Source organism: Adiantum capillus-veneris, chromosome 22 (assembly GCF_014529385.1).
Source record: "Adiantum capillus-veneris isolate H3 chromosome 22, ASM1452938v2, whole genome shotgun sequence".
Taxonomy (NCBI): domain Eukaryota; kingdom Viridiplantae; phylum Streptophyta; class Polypodiopsida; order Polypodiales; family Pteridaceae; genus Adiantum; species Adiantum capillus-veneris.
In genome coordinates, this window is record NC_140952.1 from 31,039,662 (window position 1) to 31,058,509 (window position 18,848).

The 18,848-nt window shown below is 46.1% G+C and overlaps 1 protein-coding gene across 6 annotated transcripts in view; it reads left to right on the forward strand.

Annotated features, from left to right (window-relative positions):
• LOC147429107 (uncharacterized) overlaps window positions 1–18,848 on the forward strand; it is a 91,120-nt gene that overhangs the window by 63,369 nt on the left and 8,903 nt on the right. For all 6 annotated transcript variants that reach the window (XM_086495527.1, XM_086495526.1, XM_086495528.1 and 3 more), the window contains exon 7: window positions 18,564–18,636. In XM_086495527.1, coding sequence (XP_086351653.1) covers window positions 18,564–18,636 — 73 coding nt within the window. The remainder of the gene's footprint in view (window positions 1–18,563; window positions 18,637–18,848) is intronic.

The window sequence follows — 18,848 nt, forward strand, 5'->3', positions numbered from 1 at the left end:
CGATCTGACAAGTAGCAGACAAGCAAATCTTTTGTGAGAACATTGTAAGAAAAGTTACAAACCTTGTTGTAGAGATTGCAGAATTAAGAGGTTTCTGGGCGCTGCTGCAAAATATACTACATTCTAAACAAAGTGGATTGTGGTTTCATGGGCTTGTTAAAGCAGTTAAGTGTGGCATTGATAAAAATTGGACCAGTCAATCCGGGTATGACAAGGACAGGTTACCCCCTACTGACTATGGCTGGTCTGATATCCTACTTTACTTTGGAGGAGAAGATAACTCACACGTAGTTAGCATGCATGACTCGGGATCAGAGATGGCTAGGCCATTTCCTCTCAAGAGCGTGTAGTTTAGACCAGGGGTGCAAGAAATCAGATCAGTCACACAACTTACTGGAGCACCTTTTCAATTGTCCACTGGTCAAGTGGAACACTTCTCTAGCTGGATACCTTTGAATGGAAATGCCTTCCATGTGTACATGTCTACTTAAAACAACTTCCCAAAGTCATAGCTTCTTGTACTCTTGACAGTCTGCAGTTTTGTGAACATTGTAGAACACTGTGGCCAGCTACAGGTTGCCAGCCATTGGAAAGTATCACTTCACTGAAGCAATCGATCCTAACCAAACTAAGAAACTGAAGCAATGAATCTACATTGAACTGAAGTGCTAAAGCAACTTAATTTATACAAACTAAAATGTCCAAAATTTTGAAGGTAATAAAGGTAATTGAAAACCTGAGTCACTATGTTCAAGGAAAAAGCCAAGTAGGCTAGTCACCTCCTGTAATGTCGGGGTGGAAAATGACGAGCTCGCAGGTGAGCAGGAGGAGCTGAAGGCGCCTGGTGCACTAACTGCTGCTGTAAATGCAGAGGATGAATGGATGTCGGGGCGGATGAGTAGCAGCAGAAGCTGGAGGCACATGGTACGCCAAGTGTTGGTGGGAATGCTGAGGATGAATGGCAGATGCCAAGTCGCGCTGCCAAGTCTGAAGCTGCTTTTGAAGGTCGGCTATCTCTTGGGACTATTGAAAGCACGAAGGAGAGGCTACCGGGAGATGCGCGAGGTGAAAGAGTGCAGGTCTGGGCCGGTGTAGCCAAGCATGAGTGCGGGAGAGCAGTAGCGTTGCAGATCAAAATCACAAAGAGCTCGAGGGCTCGCACAATTTGGGGAAAACTCACTTATTGAGTTTGTGGCTTTCCCACTTTATTATAAGCGACTTTTAAAAAATGTGTCCAGGTTCACATTTGTCCAGGTTCAATGTGAACGCGGACAAAGTATAAAAAGCTACATTAAGAGATCATTTAGGACCTTTAACCCAACAACCTCCCACTTAAAGGCATAAATGACGCCTTTAAGCTAACGAACTCCCACCAGCTGTATGCAATGCTCATGTTGAGCCTTAGCAAGACTCTTGGTGAGAACATCTGTAGGGTTATCCTGTATATTGATCTTAGTCAAGGTGACTAGACTATCCTCCAATACTTGACGTATGAAGTGGTACTGCACATCTATGTGTTTGGTACGCGCATCAAACATGGCATTTTTGGCTAAATAGGTAGCACTCTGGCTATCACAACCCAACACTGGAGTATGAGTAGGCATGCCAAGTTCTTTTCGAAGTCTGCCCAACCAAATGGCCTCCTTTGAAGCCTCTGTGGCTGAAATGTATTCAGCCTCAGTAGTACTTAGTGCCACAATTTTCTGCGATCTAGAACACCAAGAGACTGCACCACCAGCAATAGCAAATACATATCCACTGGTAGATTTCCTGGTATCCATGTCACCTGCCACGTCTGCATCACAATATCCTTGTAACTTTAAGTCACGTTTTCCATAACAAATACACTTTGATTGTGTACCTTGCAAATATCTCAGAATGCATTTGACAGCTTCCCAGTGTGCTTTGCCAGGATTCGACATGTATCGACTAACAACTCCCACTGCATAAGCAATGTCGGGACGAGTGGCAACTATAGCATACATAAGAGAACCACAAGCTGATGCATAAGGGATTCCCTTCATTGCTTTCAATGCCACCTCATCCTTTGGGCAATTTGCTTTGCTTAGCTTGGTGTATGGAGGTAAAGGTACTCCAAGAGGCTTAGCATCAACCATATTAAATCTGTCAAGTACGTTTGCAATGCACTTTTCTTGAGATAAAAATAGCAATTTCAGCTTTCTATCTCTTTTAATAGGCATGCCCAAAATATGCTTTGCATCACCCAAATCCTTCATAGCAAAAGCTGAATTTAGCTTACGCTTCAAAGCATCGAGACTAGTTTAATGTCTCGCGGCAAGCATCATGTTATCAGAGAACAAGTATGATGGAACTACCATCTTCATCCCTTTTCGTATACAAACAATGATCTGCATGGCTGCGTTTAAAGCCTTGAGACAACATAAAAGTGTCAAACTTCTTATATCACTGCTGTGCTGATTGTCTCAAACCATACAAAGCCCTTTTCAACTTGCATACTAGTCCCTTGCGTGTAGGAACTACAAAACCTTCAAGTTGTTTCATGTATATGTCCTTTTCAATGTCACCATGCAAAAACTTTGTCTTTACATCCATTTGATTTAATTCTAAATCAAACACCGCAACGAGAGCAAAAAGGACACGTAATGTTGTAAGCTTTACAACAGGGGAAAAGATTTCTTGAAAATTGATTCCTTCTTTTTGTACGGTTATCCTTTTGCAACCAATCTTGCCTCGTACTTGGGTTTTTTTATCCACAATCTTAATCTTGTACACCCATTTGTTAGGAAGAGCCTTTCTCCCTTTAGGCAATGGCACAAGATCCCAAGTATCATTTGCATACAAGGATTTCATTTCCTCTTGCATTGCAAGCTCCCACTTACTGCTTGACTCACATGACTTAGCCTCTTTATAAATAAGAGGTTCACCCTCATCTGACAACATTACATGATGCAAAGAGGGATTAAATCTCTGCGGTTGCCTTCTTAAACAAGTTGACATGCGTACCCAATGATCTACATTCTCAGGCAACCGTTGTACATCATGAGAAAACTCATTTTTAGCTCTATCATGCTACTGAAAATCATTTTCAGCCAATTCAAGTGGCTGTCCATCCTCATTAGGAGCATCAATATCATGTCCTACCTCTTCTGGCTCAAGGTTAACCTGCTGATTATCAATGTCAGCTTGTGGTAATGCATCATGAGGCTCTTTTTCAACATCAATGGGTGGCACGAAAGGCTGAAATCTGACTGTTTTCTTGTCAGAATCAGATTTTGTAGCATTCTTAAGCAATTTTGCCTCATTGAACACTACATCTCGGTTGCGAATTACATTTCTAAATTGTGGTAACCACACTCTATAGCCCATTTCACCTTCTTCCCCATAACTTAGAAAGACTCCCTTAATGGACTTCATATCAAGCTTTGTTCTCAAGTATTGCGTACATGAACGAAAGCTTCGCAACCAAATACTCTCAAATGATCATAAGAGGCAGGTTTGCCAGACCAAACCTCCTCTGGAATGTCATTTTTCAGCGTACTATTAGGAGCGTGATTGCAAATATGAACTGCAGTTTTTAATGCCTCTCCCCAAAACTCTTGGGAAAGATTAGTGGTGGACAACATGCAACGCACTCTCTCACATAAAGTACGGTTGTACCTCTCAGCCACACTATTCGAAGACGGATTATAAGTGGCTGTCAACTCCCTTTTGATATCATCACAAAAACGCTGATTTTCAGCAGATACATATTCTCCTCCATTGTCCGACCTGAGACATTTAAGCTTAGCACTCTTTTGAGTAGTGACAAAAGCATGAAACTTCTTAAAAGCATTAAAAGTCTCTCTCTTACTTTTCAACAAATGCACCCATTCTTTCCTAGTACAATCATCAATAAATGTAACAAAATACAATGCACCACCAAAAGACTTAACAGGCATAGTGCATACATCGGAGTGAATAAGATCAAGAGGATTAGCTTTGCGAGAGACACCAGAGTAATAAGAAGATTTCTTTTGCTTTCCATAAAGACAATAGTTACAAAATCCCAAAATTTTGCCTTTTACATCAACCCTCTTTAAAGAGGAAAGCACATCAATACTCCTTTGGCTCATATGGCCAAGTCTCTTATGCCACAATTCCGTATGTGAAGCAACTTCAACAACAGCAAGAAACTTGTCAGACAAAGCTTTGCATCGAAGATAGTACAAAGTACCTCTTTTAGACCCCAACAAAGATCGTAGTAAAACCATGTGCATCTAACTGGCCAACTGATAGCAAACTTTTCTTAATACCGGACTCACCAGTACTGCTCACAAGATTAGGTTAGGATAGCCAAGTCACGCTCGCTGCTGCTATTCAACACCCCTCCCCTTGCTGGGCCATCGTTGCCCCCCCCCCCCCCCCTTCCTTGCGTAGCCTCCCGCCTTCGCTGTCGTTGCTCGCCCGCCTGCTGCCCACCCCGCTCGCACTGTCCGCCCACTGCCCCTGCTCGCTCACCCGCTGCCTGCCGCTCCCCGTTCGCGTTGCCTGCCCGCTGCCGCCTATACATCCCCCCCCCTCTCCCCCCGCCCGCTACCGCCTACACCCCCCCCCCCCCGCTCTCCTTGTTCCCCTGAAGTTTTCTGCACTTTGGCTTGAGCCGCATTGACCTCTTTAGGCAGTGCTAGGCACGCCTATTTGCAGTTTCTCCCCGCCGTCAGTTCTTCCGCCACAGCAGTAGACACAGATGGAGGCTCCAGCTCCCCCATAGAGGGACTCGTCCGAAGCCCCCTCGCCGGACCCCGCTGACCCCACCATTCGACTTGCTCTTTCGCCGACAGAGCAAGCGAGCCTAGCCGCAGAGGTAGAGCGATTGCAGGCGACTTCTGTCATCTGCAAGATTCTCGGCGCTCGACCTAGCAGAGGAGAGCTGCGTGACCTTCTCCAGGCCCGCCTTCTCGCAGAGGTGGGCAAGATCTCGGACGTACAGATACTCGGACACGGTTACTATCAGATCGAGTTTGAGACCTCCGAGATGGCGTCCAAGGTCATCACCATGTTCCACTGACCATCCGAGCAGCACGTGTCCACTTTCGACAGTGGAGACATGGTTTCGACCCTGCTTCGGATGTTCTAGTAGAGGAGGCAGACATCCCCATTTCTGTTTGCTTTCCGGGTTAGCGGAGGGAGTACTTACCACTTCTGTCCAGGATAGGCTCAACCATTGGGACTGTCCTGGAGACACCTCACACGGTAGCCTCAGTAGCTGCCAAGTCGGTTGGCATTCCCTCAGTTCGCGTTTTGGTCAGAGTCACTCACACGCTCCCGAAGGTTATCCTTCTGCCTCGAGTGAGTGGGGGTTGGTTCAGACAGAGTTGGAGTGTTCGGGCCTCTCGAACCAGTGCTTTATTTGTCGACAGATGGGCCATCTAGCGAAGGCCTGTCCACGGAGCCTCAGCCCCAGCCTGCAAGGGTTGGCCAGCAGACACAGCCAAAGACACAGCGCACACAGGCAGAGCCACCCTCTAAGCCTGGGGCTCCAATGGAGCAGGGATGGCAGCAGGTCCGTGGTAGACGACGACAGGGGCCACAGCGTCAGACTGGCACTCAGAGTGGTCCTCAGGCACCTACTCAGCAGCAGTGGGTTCCCACGGGGAACCGTTTTGGTCCTCTAGAGCAAGATGAGGTCCCTGCCCCAGCCCCTTTCCCAGCTTCACCCTCGATAGCCCCTCCCTCCCCAGAGTTCCCTCCCTCTTCCTCATCCTCCGCGCCGCCTCTGCTCTCGCCGCCTCTTCCCCCCACCCTTCTACCTCTGTCGCTCCTTCCCGCCCCTCTTCTCCACCGCTCCCCCCATCTCCCTCTCTCCCCCCTCCTGCTACAGTTCCACATTCGACCTAGGGGACAGGGCCTTCTCCTGCGGCTAGGAGATCTCTTGGCAGTGCCTTTTCCACGAGTCGCTTAGCGAGAGAGGGACAGCCTTTCCTGCGGCCCCCTATGCAGGTATAGACATCTTCCCTTGCAGCTATCCCTCGTGGTCTGAGGAGCATTGACATTCGGCGCCGATGGGATTTCTTCGACTACGGCTTTACTCGTTTTCTCGGCGACCCCTCAGCAGACCATGAGGCAGCCTGGTTGAGGATCCATGTTCTGTTCCTTGCTGCTAGGGGGACAGAGGCCTTGGACTCAGCAGTTGGCTTCTCCTTCCCCCTCTGCGGCAGAGACCAGACAGAGACTTAGTGTTGGGATGGTTGCACACACAGGTACTAGAGTTCTCTCACCACATGGGAGAACTAGGAGTTACAGATATGCTCCAGACTTCGTGGCCATTGGCCAAGTTTGCGGTGACACCTCCAGACTCAGCATGATGTAGACACATTGTGGTTTACTTCTTTGCCGATACACAGTGCTTGCCATGCTATGTATACATTCATGAGGACTCCTGGACAGAGGAGGTTGCCTTACGTACGGCTCGCTCTGCTTGGGCTTGGACCAGGCACTCGTTGCAGTCACGCCTATCTAGAGGACGCTCGGATGCGGATTACTCCCCAGCCAAGCCAGCCTCGAAGATAGCCCGTCCAGCTGCTGCGGCAGCATCTGTTCTCTCTCGTTCCCCATGAGGATCGTTTCATGGAACGTGCAAGGACTAGGTGGGCCCCAGTTTCAGCGCCAGCGGGGCCGACTGCGTCAAGAGCTTCAGCGTTGTCTTGTGGGAGGAGAGATTGATCTCCTTATGCTTCAGGAGCACTATCTGTGTGAGAGTCGCATTAGACGTTGTGGTCAGCTCTTGCATGGACGATATGATACTTTTTGGTCAGCTGCTTTTGGACTTGGAGGCATCCAGGGTGGGGTATGTATGACTATTGCGGATTCTTTGCAGCAGGCCATAGTGGGCAGAGGGATCATTGTGCCAGGCAGGGCTCAGTGGATTACTATGCAGTGAATCTATCGCGGATAGATCGCTTCTACACTAGTGACCACTTCAGTGACTTGGGAGGGACAGTGGGCATCCTGGCAGGGACCTCCTTCTCGGACCATGCACCAGTGGTCCTCCCAGCAGTAGACAGGCAGAGGAGTGGGAGCACGATGCTTCGCATCCCAGAGAGGGTCTTGTTGGACTCAACACTCAGAGAGAGGGTAGAGGCTCTCTGGACAGAGGGCTTGGACATGCAAGACTCTCCTGCTGACAGAGTGGCCGCAGGCCTAGCACAGATTAGTCGTTTTTTTCTCTAGGAGTCTCTGGCTCGCCGGGTTGCAGCGAGAGGAGGAGCAGCGTCTCAGATGTGGCATTGCTTCGTTACAGAGGATGCAGGAGCAGCATCCAGACAGTCCTTGGTTGGAGGAGCAGTTACAGCAGGCTCGACAGGAGCTTGCTAGCACAGAGGAGAGGCGACATGAGTTTGCTTTCCACCGACAGGCATCTCAGTGGACCCAGGTGGGCGACAGAGTGACTGGTGCTTTCTTTGAGGCAGTGGGACCTCGGCACTCGCATGCCAAGGTTAGTCAGTTGAGGAGGCCCGATGGGTCAATTGCTTCTAAGCCCGAGGATATGCGTGCAGTTGCTACTGACTTTTACCGTGAGTTACTGTCTGCAGAGTCCTAGTCAGAGCGTCAGGATGCATGCAGGGAGCAGGTTTGGGCACAGATGCCTTGTCTTGTGACTGAGGAGATGTGTCAGAGGCTTGAGCTGCCACTTCAGCTTGAGGAGCTACACGCGGCTCTTAGGGCCCTCCCCCGTGGTAGTTGTCCAGGTGAGGATGGGCTGACTCCCAGTTTTTTCTTGGAGTACTCGGACCTGCTTGGCCTAGATCTCTGCAGTGATTTTCAGTACATTTTGCACACAGGAATGATGCCTGACAGCATGACTGAGGGCTTGATCGACCTCATTCCCAAGGAGGGTGGCTCCTTGGATGAGATTTGACAGTGGCGCCCCATCACCATCCTCAACTTAGCCTACAAAATTCTTGCCAAGGCTCCGAGTTTGAGGATTCAACCACTTCTGGAGACCTGATACATGGGACTCAAACAGGTTTTGTCAAGGAACGCAGTATCCTTGACAACATCTTTACCTTTTGGGAGGCCTCTGCCCAGGCACGGCTCCGTGGTGAGGATCTCGTGATCCTTCTTCTCGATTTTGAGAAGGCATACGACAGAGGTGACTGGGACTTTCTAGAGGGCACTCTACGCAGGATGGGCTTCTCAGATGCTTGGATCAGAGGGGTGTCAGCTTTGTACAGACAGGCTCATAGTCAAGTACTCTTGGCAGGAGGGAGAGGTGATCGCTTCATGCTTAGACGCTCGGTCAGACAGGGCTGTCCTCTTGCCCCTTTCCTCTTTCTGTTCTATGCGGAGGCGATGGGTAGGTTTTTGGTGTCGGAGCAGGTTGGTCTACGGGGCTTAGCACTCCCTATTCGTGGAGATGAGCTACTGGACGCTGAGTTTGCCGACGACTCAGCCTTGTACTTAGATGGCCAGTAGGCCAACCTCCACAGGTGTGAGCAGGCTCTGGAGACCTTCTGTTGTGCATCGGGCGCACTGATCAACTGTAGAAAGACAGTGGCTTTCTCGGTTGGTAGTGCTCCTGTGCCAGATTCGATGCTAGGAGAGGGTTTCAGGTGGATTCCCCCAGGGACTGCAGTTTGGTACTTGGGCTGTCAGGTTGGTTTGGACTTGTCTCCCGAGCAGCAGATTGCTCCTCTTTTCTTGTCTATCAAGAGAAAGTTGTTACATTGGGGCTCATCATGACTTTCTTTGGCTGGCAGAGTAGTAGTTGCCAACCAGGTGTTGTTGGTGACTATGTGGTACATCACTTTCTCTCGAGTTCTTGTATTAGTCAGGTAGAGAGGCTGATGAGGAACTTCCTTTGGTCAGGACGTGACACTCAGATAGCCCGAGCCAAGGTGGCTTGGCAGGTCATCACTCTTCCTTTTTCACAAGGAGGGCTTGGGATCATTGATCCTGCACAGCAGAGCAGAGCCCTTCTTGGGAAGTTCATTGTCAGAGGACTTCTTCGAGGTGAGGAGCCCTGGAAGGAGTTCTTGCTACAGCGGCTTCGTGCTAGGGTGCCTCAGGTAGGAGGCCCTTGGCAGCCTTTGACAGATGGATCTTTACAGAGATGCGCAGAGTTGGTCTGAGCAGGAGACTGGAGGACCGCTTCGCTGTGAGTCTGCTTCGATCTTAGGAGCACTTGCGGCGTGGCCTGGAGCAGAGACAGCCTACGTGCACGGAGGGGCTGCCACTCCTACGGCAACCCCTCGTCTGGAACTCCATGGTTAGCACTCAGAGAGGCCACTTGGTTGATAGCCGGCCTCATGTTTCCTGGGGTCCCATGGCAGCAGGTCCAGCGCGCTCTTTAGGTGATTGGTTAGAGTTCACAGGTTTGTCAGAGGAGGTCTAGGGCCTTCAGTTTACAGGGCATGAGAGGGGTGCAGAGCATGTGCCAGGACATCTTAGAGTCAGTTCCAGCTGAGTGGCTCACGTCCCTCGAGCTAGTAGCACCCCGGTGGATGGGATCCTTCACACGACTGGAGGTTCTCATCTCAGTCAGGGCCTGCTCAGAGACTGTCCCAGCTCTTTTCTTCGAGCTTCAGGGTGGGGGACGCCTTCAGCGAGTTGCAGTAGAGGCCCCGCAGGTAGCAGAGTGCTGCTTTCAGAGGATCCGAGTAGTGGGCATCTGTGGGAGGATCGTTGTCATAGACCCCGACCCGGCGACTCTTGAGACTGGACACTGGAGGGTGTGGTCTTGGGAGTGTTGTCCACTGGCACGAGTACAATGGGATCCTGGTGAGGGGCTATGGAGGGATCCCTTCTCTTCTGCAGACCACCCAGGAGTCCCGTTCTTTCAGTACATTGTTCGACTGGGATGTCATATACTAGCAGCACAGAGAGAGGCCCGCCCCGCTGTAGCACCTCATTGGCAGGAGGAGGGGCTCACAGCTGAGTTCTTGGCAGTTTTTTGGGAGAGGTTGTGGGACTCCAGACAGCCGAGGCGAGTCACCTTGTTTCAGTGGCTAGTCGCACACAGAGATACAGCAGTCAGGATCTGGATAGTGCATAGTGGTCTCTCGGCCACATGTGCAGCTGGTGACCACCTTGTGGAGAGTTAGCGTCATTGTCTTTGGGACTGTCCCTCGGCCCAGCAGGTGTGGCTACGAGTTCTTCGGCTCATGCCTGCTCTCTCCACGGCTCTATAGTACACTTGGGGAGCAATGGCTTGGTCCACCCTCTCAGGCCCGGCACTTCAATTTGAGCTATTTTCCACCAGCAGGATGATAGTGATGTAGGAGGGGCGACCTACACTCCAGCCTGCTATAGAGCATACTCCACAGGAGTGGTGCAGTGAGAGAGAGGAGTGTTGGGAGCTCATCAGTGGCGTGGTACTCTGGTTCATCTGGCGGGCCCGCTGCTTCTGCATCTTTGAGGCTCGCCCCGTGCCACCAGCAGAGACTGTTCGCGATTTCTGGCTAGAGCTGATCCACACACTCAGAGGACAGCTCGAGGGACTACAGGGCAGCTCCGACCGCATGCAGGAGCGCAGAGAGGCTTTCCTTCGACTCTTGCGGCTTGGGCCTTTCTACACCATGGTCGAGGGTGTACTCCGATGGCACTACCGACCACCTGTGTGGCTTTTCCCTCCCCCCATTTCTTGATTTAGCCCCATTGTACATATGTTGGTTTTTTCATTGGGAGAATCTCCCACCATGGTTGTTGTAGCCCTCTCTTGAAGAGGTGGTTGTAGCCCTATGGGCAGTTTCAGTAACTAATAGAAGGATCTTTTCCTCGGAAAAAAAAAACTTTTCTTAATGCCTGGTACAAACCTGACTTCATTCAATACAAGCTCTTGACCATTGTTAAGAGCCAAGCGCATGGTACCCATTCCCTCAATATTGCAAGCAAAATTATCACCAAGGTACACCTTGCCATAATTGCCCGCAGCATCTGTAGCAAAACACTCCAAAGATAGAGTCACATGGAAAGAAGCACCAGAATCTACTATCCAAGACTGGGATAGGCAATCGTTAGCACTTAGCAATGCATCAATGACATCTTTCTTCGAGATAAGCATGCCTTCTGCATTAGCTATCACCAAATTTGAGGGGCATGAGGCCGCAACCAAAATTTTCTCAACGTCTGTTCAATGACCACACTAGAGGATACATTTGCATTTTGAACATCCTTGGAGGAATCACCTGCTGATTTTTCCCCTTTCTTATCATTTTTCTTCTTCTTCTCTTGCGCTTACTTCTTCCTATCCTGTTCTTTCTTAAAATTCTGCAATCAGGTTTCTTGTGACCCTTTCTGCCACATTGATAGCAAGTGACATCTTTATCCTTTGTCTTGCTCTTACTTCTATTGTGAGTCATGTTGTCTGCATCACGCTTTTGATTTCTCTCTCTTGCATTGTAGGCAAAACTGCCACCTTCCCCACTAGACTTGCGTCTAATCTCTTCATTGAGAATAGACCCTCTCACACCGTCATATGTGAGGGTGGGACTGTTACTCAAGGAGATGACCAATGTTTCCCAAATATCTGGCAATGTCATAAGCAAGAAAATAGCTTTCAACTTATCATCAAATTGCTGAAGCCCACTGTCCTGCAATTGACTCAACATACCTGTAAAAGCACTCAAATGCTCAGAAGCTGACTTCGAGTCATCAAGCTGCATATTCACCAACTTTCGCACCAAATGCACCCGGTTCACGGGCGTGGTGTTCTTTTGTCATATTGCATAAGCAGAGTCCAAATGCTTGATGTTTGTCAAAATGTCATCATTGATAGCCATTTTGATGTAGGCCATGGCCTTCTTATTCAACCTGACCCACTCTAAGTCAGACAATGCGGCTTATTCTCTTCCAATGCATCTTCACAATCCTTTAAGAAAAGGATACCTTGCATGCGTTATTGCCAAAGATCGAAGCCTTGACCATCGAACCGTTTGATTTCCATCAAACTTTTAGTGTCAAATGCGGAAGAGATAGCAGCCATCTTAACTCAAACCACAAGTGTGTATACAAGAGAGATGCAATAGGCTGAAAATTCAGCAAATAGGAGCAACCACAAGACTTTGCATACGATAGACCACAATTTCTTTACATGAAACTGTCCAAATCTGAATTTTCAGCTGAATATGTGATTTAAATCACCTGTACTCAGCTTTTCACTCAAATCCTCGCACAAAAATCAATTCATGTAATCCCATAAATTTGATACATCTGCGTATTGCTGTAATAACCGGTAAATCACTTGTTTTGACCTAAAAACAGTCCGTTTTGGGCGGTTTTGTCAGTTTTGGTGACCTTCTTGACTCCGGAAGCAAGGGGCTTCGCGATGGAAGCAAAAATTGTCGCAGGAAAGCAATATAGCTTGTTGTCCAACAGCCTGCATAGGGCGTGTTTTGGTGACCTTCTTGACTCCGGAAGCAAGGGGCTTCGCGATGGAAGCAAAAATTGTCGCGGGAAAGCAATATAGCTTGTTGTCCAACAGCTTGCATAGGGCGTGTTTTGGGCCCTAGGGCTGTGATACCAGTTGAAAGCGCGAAGGAGAGGCTACCGGGAGATGCGCGAGGTGAAAGAGTGCAGGTCTGGGCCGGGTGTAGGCAAGCGTGAGTGCGGGAGAGCAGTAACGCTGCAGATCGAAATCACAGAGAGAGAGAGGGCTCGCACGATTTGGGGAAAACTCACTTGTTGAGTTTGTGGCCTTCCCACTTTATATAAGTGACTTTTTAAAAATGTGTCCAGGCTCAATGCGAACCTGGACAAAGTATAAAAATATACATTAAGAGGTCATTTAGGGCCTCTAACCCAACAACTATGACGTTTGAGCTCCATAATGGTGTGATTTCTAGCCGGGCCCGCAAGTGCCTACCTAGCCTAGTCCAGCTCATTGCTCAATGTCTAGAGAACGTAACATGGTTTCTTGCATGTCACATGTTGCTATGATATGGTAATAGTGTGCGTAAACAGACTGCTCTGGCACTTTTTCCCTCACTCACGAGTGTTTTTCCCTAGCTTGTATATATGACCATTGTCCTAGGGCATCTCTTATCTTTCTACTTGCACACTGTGGGATACAACTATTATGTGTGCCCTTGAGCTTCTCCTGCTTCTCTAAGCTTTGTGTGTGCATTCTTGCAACCCTAAATCCACCAGTGAGAGTAGGCTTCGGATCGCTAGCACCCTCTTGTCTCACTATCTGATATCAAGGTGATCTTTGGTGAGCGTTGGCAAGACAAAAAACTTTGGGGCTGCTGGTAGAGCTTGATGTTCTCAAATTTATTTTTACCTCTTTCTCCACTCCCCGCACCACTATACAACAATTCTGGTCTTCTGTGCAGAATTTTGGACTGTAGCCTTCTATGGGTTGTGTTAGATATAGCCCACCTTGTTATTGGTTTTGTGCAAGTTTTTCTCTATACAAACGACTTTTGCATCATCCGCAGTCACTTGCCATGTTTGACAAAAATAATGTTTGCGACACGGTTGTCTACTGAGGACACATTGGACGGAGAGCTTATTTGATGCAACATGTTCTAGTTGCAATATTGTGTAGGGTCATAATGTATGTCCGCCTTCGGTGGATATTGGGCCTATTGATGATGGTGTAGGTTCTAGCAATTCTGTTGCTTGGGCTATTTGCCTTTTGTTGAGGAAGTTTGTTGAGGAAGCACGTTGTTGTGTTGTGGCACGTGCACAATTTTTACCTCATTTTCTATGGATTTTGATGTATGGAAGTAAATGCTAGAATGTACACAATGTCATATGTGTGAAAGCGGTTATTGTGGTTGCTGTTGTGTACACACCTTTACGAGGAGTCGTGGCCTTGGATGTGGCGCTGTTGGGTGTTTCCGTTAAATTTATGCATCTCAAGTGAATGCTCAATGTGATCCTAATTATTTATTTTTTCATTTTAGGTATATATTTTACTTATTTGACATGAGTCTAAGTCGGGCAATTCTTGTGAGGGGTACTCATCTAGGGTTCTCAACTGCACCTCCAAAGCAATTTGCTTTATAGGAGACCCTCGATCATATAAAGAGGCAAGTCGATCCCACATCATCTTCCCGCCTTCATCAATGGGTTGAGTGATGACAGACGGTGTACTGTTGAGGATAATAAATGATTGAATTCAAACATTGACTTGTACATTCCCAAAGCTTTGCTCCCATTGAATCCTTTGGCTTTGAAAGTTGCTACTGCCAAAGCCTACACATCCATAGGAGTCGAAGATTTCCGTCATAGTCGCTCTAAAAATGGTATAGTCACTTAATGAGTAAAAAATCAGCCCTCTCTCTCTCTCTCGGGCGTCCCCTCCAGCTGAGGTGTCCTGCAAGTTGCTCTACAATTGCCAAGTGTCCAGTTTGCCCCTTTGAGTTAATTCCCTAGTTTCCACTCAGTTATAAAGTTGTAAGCGACTTTCCAAGTGGCCCAGATTTTATTTGACGCACATAGGCTTCCATACTCATCAGAATTCAGTGCTAGCTGGCCCGACTAGTCCCAGACTGACCGACCTAGACTCCCGATGTGAGAAACCTGTTCGGCCGCAACTGTTTCACACTGGCCATGCAATGTCCACTTGCACCTTTTCAAGGGTTCCGAGGAAAACAAGTAAAAATAAAAATATGTAGTACATATTTAGAGAAGGCAACAAGAAAAATAACCTCCTGGTGACATAAACCATGTAGTCGATAGAGATTTTCTACAAATAATCTAGCCAATTCAGGAGTTTTAACATCAAATTTGGTTGGAATGAACCTAGCCATTTTGATTAAACTATCCACTATTACCGAGACAGAGTCGTGTCCCCTCTGTGTTCCAGGTAAACCAATTATAAAATTCTTGGAGATATTCTCCCATTTCCTTGAAGGAATGTCTTATGGAGGGAGGATTATCTTATGGATAAAGTAATCCTCCCGTCTTAAACCTTTCAACCTTACTGATCTGGCATTTACTACATTTAAGCACATATTCTAGGATGTACTTATACATTCAGACCAATAAAATTGCCTCTTAACAAGACAACAAGTCTTATTGACACTTGAGTGTCCTGCACTTGGATTGTCATGACACTCATAGAGTATCTGACGCCTAATCTCTTCATCTTTAGAGACGCATACCCTACCTTTGTAGAGTAAATCGCCATAATCTATGGCAAATTTCTTCCACTACCCTTCTAAAGCACTCGTCGATGCTTTATTCTCATTGGGAGCCTCTTGTTCTGGATCCCCTTTTTGGACGTTTTCCTATATCTTGGAATATGCAAGATCGACCTGACATTTCTCTCTTAATGATTCAAGGAGATCACTATTGAATCGAGTAAAACTCAATTCATTAATTATAGGCATCTCGCTAAGGGGATGTGCTACTACATTATATTTCCCTTTACGATATCTAAGCTCATAATCGAACTCTTGTAAGAGTTTAGCCCATTTGGCCTTACGACCTTTCAATTCTGTTTGATTGGAAAGCCATTTAAATGCTTTCCTGATCAAACACTATATATCCTTAGCACCATATAAATAGTGCTTTTATTTCTTCAATGCATGGACAATAGCATACAACTCCCTCTCATATACTGAGTAACTTTGTTTGATCTAACTTTTTGCTTTCAAATGCTATTGGTCGACTCTCTTGAGTTAGAACTGCACCTACAACAAAGTTACTAGCATCTGTTTCAACCACAAAAGGTTTATCGGGATCCACTATGTATAAAATTGGAGCTGTAGCTATTGCTTTCATTAATTTTTGCATACTTTTCTTTTGGTTCTCCTCTCCTCCCACTCAATGGTTTTTCCCTTTCCTTTGAGTTGGTCAGTCATGGGAATTGCTATCTTGCATAATCTTTAATGAATCTACGATAAAATCAAGACATTTCCAAGAAGATCTGCAACTCTTCTAGGTTCTTAGGTTTAGGCCGTTGTAAAATGGCTTGGACCTTTTCTAGATTTATCCTGATTCCATCTCGAGAAATGATATGACCTAGATATTTTACTTCTTCTGCAAAGAATTCACATTTGTGTTCCTTTGCATAAAGAGATTTTCTCGGAGCAATTGGAGCACTTTCCTAAGATGTTCTATATGCTTCTTTCGAGACCGATTGTAGATGAGGATATCATCAAGAAAGACTACTAAAAATTTTCCTAGATAGGGCCGTAAAAAACTATTCATTAGCTTCATAAAGGTAGCTGGTCTCTAGCCTTTATTCTAACTTGATGATAACGAGATCGTAAATCGATCTTTGTATAATACTGGGCTCTGTAATTGATCAAAAAGATCTTCCATTCTAGGCATAGGGAACCTATTCATTTAGTGCTCTATAGTCGACACAAAGTCGCATAGAACTATCTTTTTCCTGGACAAATAAAATTGGCGAAGCCCATGGAGGATTGCTGGGTTTAATAAAGCCTTTATCTACATAGTCTTGAAATTGTTTTTCTACCTCTAAGTGTTGTGCTTAGCCTAATCTATAAGGTGGTTTACAAACATGCATTGCATCTTTAACCAAATCAATAGCATTATCTACTTCACCTCTTTCAAGAGGTAAACCCTTTGGCAAATTAATATGAAAAACATTTTTAAATTGTTCTAGCAAGAATTTTAAATCATTTTCACAATCACTATGAAAAGACAAAGACGAGTAGGAAGCCCGATCTTCTATTTCCACATCAGAGTCCTTATTTACAATAGATTGACATCAAAGCATATATATCACAGGACTTTTAATTTACAAGCTTTTACAACTCAAGAGAACATACTATTCTGTACATCATGCTCACCTCGTATAACTTTCATTTTCCAATTCTAGTGAGTTTTCTTGGTACGTCCGTTTCAAAGAAGGTCCTATTCCCCAGAACCATTCCCTTCCAAAAATTAAGTGCGCACGAATCCATATTCATAATTTGAAGTCAAGTATTTCTTTATACCCTTGTATCTCAACTTCCAAATTGGATACTGTGTCTTCTTGTCTTCACCATGCATCATGGAGACGCCATAGTGGTGAGCACTTGGTTGTTGGGAAAGTTTTAATTTCTTGACAAGAGCATAGTTCACAAAGTTTTGTGTGGTAGAGTTATCTATCATGACCCTAAACCCATACATTTTCACCAGCTCATGTGGACCAAAACTTGATTTCCACATGCTGGTTGACAAACAACAATGATGCTATGTATCCTCATGCAACACTTCTATGAATTTATACTTTTCATTACCATTTATCGGAAGTGTTGGATCACATGGATTTGACTATCTTTATGATTCTTGTCAGGACCTTTACTCGGGCCTTTGCATTCTAGGAATGGAATTCCGCCACTCCATGTCTCGTGTGGATTCTCTCTTTCTTTCCGTTTAGTTGTTTGAAGTGCTAAACGTCTATCTTACTCTGCTCTTTCAGTTGGCACGTGGTGCCCATCCCGTTACAAGCACAACCCGAAGAAGAACGTAAGGAAACTGTTCTGCAAAAAATTGCACTAACAGAAATTTTGCAGAACAAGACGAAATTGCTTGCACAATACTGCTTGCAGTGGAAACGGAGGCTGAAATGAGCCCTAATCAAATTCTGAGGACACCGAGCTCTATGAGTTCGCTCAAAGTATTACTCGACCTACTGATGCTTACCAAAGCTCACCCAAATCGGAGAAAGTGAGCATGGGGGTGCTGGCGACGTTGGCGACTATGCCCAGGAAGACCCAACCTGCTCTGATACCAATTGTTGGAATTAGGGTTGTAGGGATGCACACACTACTTGGAGAAGATGAAGAAGCTCAAGGCACACAATAGAGAGTATATTGCTTAGTGCGCAAACGCCCTAGAGTGATGGGCTTATATACAATGCACGGGGGAAAACCTCCTAGTGAGGGAAAAAGTGCCCCGGCGGTCCTAAGTATGTTCACACACATCATTACCACATATATGCTAACAAAGGTGAAGCTTCTTGCAAGTCAAAGCAGAGCTATCCTTTGTCAATTGGAAATAGAAAGGGAAGGAGATACTAGACTTTTGGTTGGGGGTTTTCGTGAAAGCTGGGTTTGTTTGGCTGGAAAAAATGGTATTTTTCAAGTGTCTCTTGGTTGGGTTGGTTGGCAGCAGCTGGCAGCTTTAGTCTTAAAGACATATCATTGCTCCTGAAAAGGGTTATAGTACCACATACTACGCTTTGGATGGAGCTTCTCTTTGCCTCGCATCTTTCACGGTCTTGCTATGTTATGAACCATACCCCTCGGATATGATTTGCTGCTTTACAAACCCACTCATAATGATGACTTATGGCAAAAATGTTCAGTGTGTTTGAGTGTATTATGTTGTATTACCTCAAAATACGAAAAAACAATATGCTGCTGAGGTTCTTATTTCCTTAGAAGAAAATTGAAGGTCTATTGTTAAATTTGATATCTGCACACACACACACCATACTATACGAGGACTATGTTATTGCTCTGTTCCACAAGGGTACTAATAAATCTTGCATAGCTTGGGTCGTTATGACGTATCTTTATTGCTTATTTAGCAAGTCAAAGCTGATGATTTGAAAGTGGTTCAGGCGTACTTGCCTTTTCCCCATACTCATTTTAAGGCACTGAACCCTTTTCTATAATGGAACATTGAATATGCAGGTACTTCGACGTCTGCAAGATATATTTGCTGAAGCTCAGCTAAATCTGGCTATTTACCACCTTCATAACAATGGTATTTTTTAATTGATTTCACATGTAGAGATGAATGCCTTCTGTTTCTGAGTTTAGCCAAGAAGGTGATTTTCCAGTGTAGTGGTCCAAGCACATAAAGTCGCTTTTCTTGCTGATTCATCGTGTGAATTGGATTATTGGCTAGGGCAACGTGAACTGTACAAAAAGTGTGTTGTCTATTGTTTTGCTCTATTGTATGTATATATTTTTTTC